The sequence below is a fragment of the Lynx canadensis genome, chromosome C1, assembly GCF_007474595.2.
Source record: "Lynx canadensis isolate LIC74 chromosome C1, mLynCan4.pri.v2, whole genome shotgun sequence".
NCBI classification, from domain to species: Eukaryota; Metazoa; Chordata; class Mammalia; order Carnivora; family Felidae; genus Lynx; species Lynx canadensis.
The window spans coordinates 155130534-155140188 of NC_044310.1; the positions used below are offsets into that span (position 1 = coordinate 155130534).

Sequence of the window (9655 nt, forward strand, 5' to 3'; positions counted from 1 at the left end):
TTAGAGTAGCTTACAAGAATGTAGGCCATATAGCAAGATAATATAAATGAAGAAAAATGAGGCAAAAATAAAAACAGGACAGTAGATCCACAGAGTAAGGATAATATCCCAAATGCCAATTTTACTCTGACATGAAATAGGAAATAAAGGGTAAAAAGACTTCTCGCTTAGTTTCCAAAGTATTTTCAAACAATTATGCTCTCAATCAGACATAGACAATGCATCGAGCCTATTGTGCCAATGACATTCAGGTAGCTCTAAAAAAAAAGTAACAAGAGTAATGACAAGACTGATAAACAAATTAACTTGAGACTGGAAGGTACTGCATGCATAAGTGAAGGAGACAGAGTTGATGTGATCATTAAACAGAATCTATATTGTTGACAACATAGGGAGCATACCTGCTTTGGTGACATGACCAATTTAGGTTGACATTTTTGTTCACTGAAACCACTTAAATGCACTTCATATATACATTATGGCTTATATTTCATCCTTCCCACATTCTATAATGACTCAGAGCTAAATTCTCTGGTGCCGAGCCTTTTCCCTTAGAGCTTTCTATGACCTTTCTTTTTCTCCAGAGTTTAGAACTCAAATGATATTACAGGCATTGATTTTTTTTTTCTTATGGAGAATACAAAAATAATATCATTGTCTTTTAGGAAGCTGAAAGCTATGAGGAAAGATGACTGAAGCTCATGAAATTCTGATATATACGGATAAAAATTAAAACAACCAATTATGTTTACAGTAAAGCTCTAGAAGACATCACTGAGACTCTTCTTAACAGATGCAACCTCGATATGGAAGCAATGTACACCCTCATACAGTTTACCTGAGAGTGTAAACAAGCATTTTTTTCTGTTTAGCAATAGTTTCTAAAATAAAGTTGCATGTGCTCTTTGGTCCAGCAATTAAGTTGTCTTATGAATATTCTTGTTGAAGTTTGAGATGTCACATTTGCAATGATGTTAATCGCAACACCTTAGGGTGGACAATCAAATAGTCCACCCTAAGGAGCTAAAACCATGAATTTCAGTATGCTGCTATATAGAACACTATTTAGTAATAATGAAGAATGAGATATGTCTGTGCTCATATGAAAAGATTTCCAAAACAGATTACTAAAAAACTTAATGTTGAAAATGGCTTTCATTGTTCACCTTTGAATGAAGTATTTTATAAGAATTATATGCATACTGTTATATATGCTAGTGTGTGTATGTTTCCCCTCTGGAGAAAGTAAGCTGTTACATCTGTGGAAAGGGGTTGAAAAAATTTCAGGGGATTTTGTCATATTTCTATCCTACCTGAACATAGTTTACCACGTATATGTATTACCAAAATCCAGAGATGGAGACTTTACACACTGAAGGCTCAGGAATAAAGGACAGATTGATCAGAGTGGCACCAAACCACCTGGAATTTTGTAGCTGTCTCTTCATCTTGACTTAAGCTTACTTGGTTTTCTGCTTTGGGATCATTTTTCCACTTGAGCTTCTTACTTCCTTAGTTGTGATTACCTAACTCCTACTCTTTTACCTCTCCCTAGCATACAGTTTATCTTGCCAGACTTAATTGACTTTTTCTCCTTTGTCCTTGGACCTGAAATCTTCCTGTAGCTCTGCTTTGCTCCCAGGTCAGCCTATTTTGGCTTCAATATATCTACTTAATTCTGGACTTCACTCCTTCTGACAAATTCAGCCAACTATTCCTAGAACATATCATCTTGCAGAGGAAAATTGTAAATAAGTAACTTTCTCAAAAACATAAGTATTGGCATTTTGTTTTGGTAATATTCCTTAAGAATTTTATTCTTAAGGAATCCAGGCATTCTTCTGATTCAAAAGCTAGGAAAACAGCTTTGTAAATAAATGAGCACCACCAAAAATCCCAGCAGACAGGTCCCATCTCTCCTTAAATAAAAATTTCTCTTTTGAGAACTGAATTCCCCCCAGATCTAGTAAACTTGGATTCTAGTAATGGTTCATTAAAATAACCAGGAGCTGGGGTCCTTGTAAGTGTCTTCCTTCCAGACAGGAGGAGTGCAGGGTGGTACAACTTAAACTGAAGAGAAGAAATCTGGAAAAAAAAAATGTCATGACAAAATCTGAGCATCTGGTCTCAAATTCACTTACCTGAATCAGCCCAAAGTAAGCTCAGTGGACATTTGAAAGCCCTGAGGAGATGCAGGACAGTAAGTCACTGTGTAAGATGGAGTTTCACCAGGCTGAGCCATTATGACTAGCAATGGAGAGGGGGAAGGCTTCCAGGAACATGAAGGAAAGCTGCCCTGGTTTTAAGTATGCTCACTTGAGCTTCTCTATGGCAACCTCATGGTTCACAAGCATGGTTCACTTATTTCTATGGATACAACAATAACTTCCAAGCTGTGCCTGTCCACCCCACCAAAACAAGCATGTTGGGGAAAGGCCAGAATCTTTACAAAACTAATTGTTCTTGTGACCCTAGTCAGCCAGACCCTTGACCAGAAGAAACTGGCCAGAGGCCATTTAAGAGCTCAGGAAGGAAGAATGAATTCTTGCCCTTGCTAGAGTAATACAAAGGGGAGATTGTTATGCATGTAACTTCTATAGTCATCAGCAATCCTGAGAACTTTTGGGCTATGGTTTTAGATGTGACCAGATCTGTGAAACGCAAAATTAAAAAAAAAAAAAAATTCCCCAACTGGTACATTCACTGGGACACTGGAGGCCTCTTAGAATTGGCCACTTGCCTCTGCTCCTGATCACTCTGCAAGAGTTGGTCTGCATTTCCAGGATCTACTCCCACCCCAAAACTATTCCAGCTTTTCAAATGTAGAATCTAGCACAAAGATACCCAATCCCTTTTCAAATTGGACAGCAACTTTGAAACATGTTAGGGTGAGACTAATATGGACCAGAACCAAAGTTCTAGCCTGTAATCAGGTGCTTGGACCCTGCAACCTCTGGGAGAACTCCAAGAATCAGAGACTGGTGGATCAGGAGCCTCACTCTGGCATTTGAAGTAGAAGGGAAGAAATATTCTACTCAGTACTATATATTCAATCAGGAACTATGGCCCCCAAATCAGCATCTTCTGGTTCTAGTTTAAAACCAAATGCTCTGTCTTAATCTCAGACTTTTAAAAGTCATAATTTCTCTGGCCTGGGCAGTGGGGAGCAGTTAGGGGGTGAGGCGGAGATTTTGTTTAATGCTGATAGTCAGTCTGGCACCTAGCTGGCATACAATAAAAGCTGTCCACAGAGTGGTTATCCTCAGCTAGCAATAAGTTGAGTCAATTCAGTCAGAAATACTGCATATACAACAGGGATAACTGTTTGCCAGACAGAGGAGAGATCTCCCATCAGCATGGAGTACAACTAGAATAAGCCTGATTTATAAATAGAAATGAATGAACAAATAACATGGAAATCATGATCCCAGTTGGGTCAAGAGATACTGACCAGATGAAAAACATCCCTACAAGCCCTCACATGAAAACGTTCTCTTTAGCCTTAAAGGTTTCCTCTTGCAGCATTGTGGAGGTGAGGGCTTACTTGCCTGGCCTTGGTTAGCCGACACTAATAGAAGAGAAAGGGACCAACTCCAGGAAAAATGAGATTTGTCTGTATAAGTTCATATGATGGGTGACTGCATTGCTGATAGTTAGTCAGCATGGGTGGAGCTTACAGATGTCCTCTCACAACTGACCAAATGATGTTGGTTATTGAAAATGGTAGGACCAGACTCCCAGAAATCAAGAACGTCCTTTTTATACTAATGCCTCCACCATAAGCTTTCAAGACAGAGTCTTGGTAGATATAGGGATGTCAGTCAGTCTCTGAGTACTCTGGTTGTGGTGTAGATCCTGTCATAATGAGATCTAGGGCTGAGGCATATTAGGATACTTCCTCCCTAAGTAAGGTTGTTTTCATTTCCAGAGTGCTTCATCCTACCTGGGCAAAATTAGTGGGAGTGTATATCAACTACCCTACAGACCCTTTCCCACAGGAGGTTGTAAGACAGAATGCCCAGTTCCTAGGTGCTTGTTTGGTTCTACCTTCTGATCTCTAGTGGAGACTTATGGACAGCAGCAGGTTCTGGGGCCTGCCTATATCATCTGGGGTCTATAGGTCCCTTTTCCTGAGCCTATACCCAATTTCAGGTTTTATAATTTTCAAACACATCGATGGGAAAGAAGGGGCTCACACTACCTCTTACCTGAGTCCAGGATTATAATGAACCCCAGCAGTTAAGAATAGAATATTGTACCTAAACTTTCACTTCTCCTATATTAATTATTGGACCAAATAAATTCAGCAATATCCAATATACTTACATCCCAAGGAAGTAAGACCACATACCTAACATAAAATTTAAAACTAAAAAGAGGAGGGTAACACATATTTTGAGAATATTTGAAAGTATTTAAATATGAATTGTTAACCATGGCACACAATTTTTTGAGGATAGAGTCTCATGTTTTAGAATATACTTTAAACTGTAGAAGTGAGAGATTAGGACCTGGAGAGATCAAGATCTGGATTTGAATTTCTTTTCCTTTAGTGCATTGTAGTGAGGCTGTCAAAGATCCTTTTATGTTTATATTGAACTAGACATAAAATGAGAGCTAGAATAGTGAAGTGGATAAAAACACAAAAATGATCCCTTATACAAGCAACAGTTACACATGATATTACATTCACAAAACCTTAATGTAATTTGTGTCATTTAGTCCTTAACAGGATATGCAAGTTTTTGATGTGTCATTTACAAATAAGAAGAATAAAGCTTAATCAAAAGTTAAATAACTCTTTTCATTTTTGAAAATGAAAATTCATCTTTATCATTCTAAATCTCAAAGTCTTCTTCATTGGACCTTTAGCTCATTTTTGATTAGCCAAGTAACCTCAACAAATTACCTATGGGTCTTATCTTTATTTGTAAAACTAGCAGCTGGACTGTAGAAACTTTAATTAGGGCTGGAAAACGGCAGGTGCATAGGACTCTATTTATTACAGGGCCCAGATTCCTTTTTTTTTTTTTTTCCTTCTGCCATAAGCTATTCTCCTGAACAAGAGCCAGGAAGAAAAGTATCCACAAAAAGTACCACCCAGCCTTTTCATTTCAAGACAGTTTTCTGACCAATATCCAAATTTGACTCCATCATTTCCATTAATAAAGGGAGCATATTCATATGTTTTTATTGTTTTTCCTGCTTTCACCAATATCCTAAGTATTCGAGGCAACATACAACCAGAGTCACAATGAATACATCATCACTTCTAGAAGAAAACCTCTAGAAAGTATGTATTTTATAGACCTAAACAAGGCAACAACAACAATGACGACAACAACAAACCTGTTGATACAAACAATACCAAAATGTCAAGCCATTTAAACTGGGCACACCATTTCCCATTTTCTATTTTTCTTTATTTTTAATTTTTTTATCGATGTCTCTAATTTTATACTGTTGATTCATACGTGAAAAGCACCAATCTTAAAATCACTAAGTTACTTAAAATAAGAGACAAGATTCCTTCGAAGTATACTCCATCCTGTGTAAGCTTTTATTCCTTCCATTCCATCATTGTGTCATGTAACCTAAAAGTCATTGCCATTATGACAAAAATTTACACTAACAGAGCATCTGGGCTTCCGAAGCTTACCTGGTGGATGAGAAAAACTGACCACATACACAATGCAGAGTAAACATCCGCAGACCACTGCCGCTCTTGAAGTAGCTTGCTTAATTCAGGTCCAGAATCTAAATTTACTGCTGAAGACCCTAAGGGTGTGTATGGGGTGGGGCGGGCTGGGGGCGGGAGGGGGTGGGTGGTAAAGGCTGGCAGCAGATGGCCGCAATCACCATCCCGGGGGTTGGGCACAGAGCAAGAAAAGGGACTTACTTGCTACCATGTGTCTGGTCTCCAACAGCACCTGAGGGAACCCTGAGAAGCAGAACTGGCTGGCTGGATCTCTTTTCTCCTTCTGGGCTTCTTTTTCATCCAGGATCACTCTGGCTTCCTGAGTTCTGGTTGCTCAGGAGGTGCTGCTAAGCTGGTGTTTGCCCTCACCGGCTGATGCTACTCAAGCCACGACGGCTCCTTGGTAAATGGGCCCCACTGACTTGCCAGCTAGAAACTGCGTCTCTGGGGCGGCTGCTCAGCCACAGATCCAGAGACCCCTCCTGGCCAGATGCGCAGTGGAGCAGCGCCTGCCGCCTTGAAGCTGTTTTTGTGTCCTTCCCACTCCTCCCTCCCCTCTCCGAGCCAAGCCACCCTCTCCCCCGCCCTCATTCCCAGGCCGGTGCGAGACTTCCTCCGGAGCGGACGTGGGCGGGGTGATGGAGACAGAGACCAGCAGCCGCCACTGCTGAGGCCAGAACGGCAGGCAGCTGCTGAACATCTCCTCCGCAGCTGCCAGGGAACGGAGGGGGCGAGATGAGGGAATCGCTGAGGAGGGGGAGGAGAGAGAGTTCTGCGAGGGCAGGAAGGATGGAGAGAAGAGGCAGGGCGGGATGCAGCTTTGACTGTGGAGCGGTGGGAATAGGAGGGAGGAGAGGGCCGGGGAAGAGAGGAAGGGGAACAACTCAAGTTTTAGCCTTTGGGTGCTTTCTCTCTCGCCTTGCCCAGGAGAGCTTGCCAGGGGCAATTATCAGCCTGCCTGCATTCAAATCTGAACTTTGCTTAGGTGTGGAGGTGGACGGGGGGGGGGGGGGGGGGGGGGTAAAGCGTGGCTTGGAGCTAACCACAACCTCACTCTAGATTTCTTTCCCACTCTGGTGATGTGAGATATGAAGGGCAGAGGAAAACATTATGCATACCTGGAAAAACTGGTGTGCAACAGTGAAGTCTGGGGGTGAAGGGAAAAGGTGTTGGACCTTCTTTCCCAAGTGGACTTTGGAAACTTTGCTATGCCATAGAACGTTCATTTTATAACCCTGTCTTGTTTGAAAATGGTGAAGTTTCCTTAAGAAAGAAAGAAAGAAAGAAAGAAAGAAAGAAAGAAAGAAAGAAAGAAAGAAAGAAAGAAAGATTTCTACAACACACCAAGAAAAGACAACAAAAATGAGGAAAAGGGAAAAGAAATCATGTATGCTTCTAAGAGGCTCCAAGTTTATATGCCAACGTGTGGGACAGAGGGGCAAAGTGGAACTAAACTAACATTGGTTCTGTGCAAATCATGTCAGAGACTGCATGTTTCATCCATGATTCACAGAAGAGGCCTTGTGACATGTACTTTCCTGGTTTAAATTTTACACGTTATAAAAAATTTCAAACATAAACAAAAACACAAGGAATATATAATAAACTCCTATGTACTCATCACTCTGCCTCAATCACTCTGCCTCAACTATTGTCAACATGTAGCCAATCTTGTTTTATCTATACTTGCCCTCCAACCTTAGCTTCAAAGTAGTCCAGACATCATATCATTTTGTCCAAAATTATATCAACATAAGCTTCTGAATAAAAACTTTTAAAATACAACCCACCCTCAAATACAATCCAATACTATTATCATACCTAAAAATTAACAATTACTTCATAGTGTCAAACATCCACTTGATTTCTTTTTAGTAGACAATGTACAGATTACCGTCTTCTCTTTCCCACACTTTGTGATGACAGTACAAGTGAATTTTCTAATGCATAGACGTTTCCTGTGGGGTAACCCAACTTATGTATTCCTTTCACCCAGGAAAATCTATGCATATTTCAGTACATTCAAACATAAGAAACATTTAACAAATTTAATAATAAATATTTTAAAGCTTAAAGATACTTGACATAAACTGCTTTGTATAATGCATAGTGAACAGGCAACTAATCTCATGATGTTGTACAAACCAATAGGAGAAACAAGAGACAAATAGAAGGGAAACTAACGATGTTGGATTTATCTTCTGAGTTGGACAATCATTTTTTGTTGTTGTACTGGAGCAAATCTGTTGCAACCATTGTTAGATAATATTGCTAAGTTGAGTTGACATATTTTGGCAATTATTATGCTCCTAATAATGAGTTGATGAGATTCTTTTGAATTGTTTAGCAAGGGGAAGCTGTTTGTTTTCCACACTTCTTCCTTAAGAACCTTATAATCATGTTTTCTAAGCTGTATTTCCTAAGTATGTATTTAGAAGGTGGAAGCTCCAGACCTGCATATCCTGCCTTATCAAGAAAAACCTGCTTTATCACACTACACTTGAACCTGATCGGCCCCTAGGGGAATTATTTTCCTTGGAGCTACTTAAGTGGGGGCTGTTTTTTCTAACCTCAAAGATGTCAGTGTCAGGAGTGTGGATGAGACTCTTATTTTTATTCTGATTCCACATCACCACATCCAGGGTTGGTAAAACCTTAAGCAATTCTTCCAAAATGCAAACAAATCAAAATTCCTCTCTTGAACATATGTTCTCTACGTGTGCCATCTTTTTCTTCTTCTCGTCTAGCATTCATCTTTTAACTTTATGGGAATTCTTATTTATTACGGATTTACTTTCTGGTTGACAGTCTCTCTTTTATCCAGACTCTTAGTATTCTTAATAACTTTCCCATCCATTTGGATGCCAACAACATTTGGATGAAACTTCTAATAGTCTAGCTTCTGATTTCTTCCCTAACAGATGATCTTTTTCTCCACTCCATCTCAGCTATAATTTCCACGTTTTGCATCTTCTCATAGCTAGCAACTGGTTTGTTTTTCTCCATAACACTTATCTAGCACGCTAAATATCAATTGCTTATTTGTTTATTTTCTGTTTTATTCTATCAGAATGAATGCTGCATGTCAATTCTTGCTTGTCCCCTGCTATGAGGTAGCACTTAGAACACACGCTGTAATATAGAATGTAGCCAGTAAATTTGCTAAAGGAATGAGCAGCAAGCATGCCTCTAATTCACTATGTGCTTCTCAAAACAATGTAGTGATTCATCATAGAAATAGATCATAGAGCACACATAATATGAATAACATGACAATTGTTTATTGATCTGCTTTCATTTTGCCTAAACTCTGGTACTTATATTCTTTAATGCTTTTGTCATCTATAGGTATGAAAATTTCCCCTGGCTGTAGAATCTTGATATAAATTACAGGCCTCCCTGAAAGGAAATAGTAAAAACAAGAAAGTCCAATTATATCTATGGGGAATACCAGGGCACTCAAAGAAATAAAACACTCAGCATCAAAGAGGTACTAGACATTGGTTTGGGATTGTTGTCAAAATCCAGGTTTAGAGATCTTTCAGGATGAATATAATGTAAATCATATTGTAGAAAATGTCTCCCTGAATCATTTGAATTTTAAAGATCTTAAGAAATTTTTTTTAGCAAATACTAGTTAGCTTTCTATGTGTCATGTGCAATATCATAGGCAAATACCTAGAATCATTTTTGTTTTAGTCAGTTAGGGACACTATAACATCCATCATGGCATTCAAACTTACAACCCCAAGATCAAGAGTCACATGCTCTGCCGACTGAGCCAGCCAGGTGCCCCCATCCTTTCTCTTTTTGTTATCTTCATATACCTACATAAAGACAGTGCTACAAAGCCAGCATCAGTTCCTTATTACTATTTTTATGTGTATAGCATTCTACTTATGATTCCATTTATATGCTCGAGTTCCTTAGATCTATTCTAAGAAAATCTTGCCACAG

At 39.3% G+C, this 9655-nt stretch overlaps 1 protein-coding gene across 2 annotated transcripts in view; it reads right to left on the reverse strand.

Annotated features, from left to right (window-relative positions):
- SCN7A (sodium voltage-gated channel alpha subunit 7) overlaps positions 1-6237 on the reverse strand; it is an 84010-nt gene extending 77773 nt beyond the window's left edge. The window contains exon 1 of one of the 2 annotated variants that reach the window (XM_030326262.1): positions 5900-6235. In XM_030326262.1, the coding sequence (XP_030182122.1) occupies positions 5900-5909 (10 nt within the window). In that variant the 5' untranslated portion in view covers positions 5910-6235. Of the gene's footprint in view, positions 1-5899 lie in introns of both variants that reach the window. The other variant, XM_030326265.1, reaches the window with a different exon arrangement.
- Positions 6238-9655: the final 3418 nt, after the last annotated feature.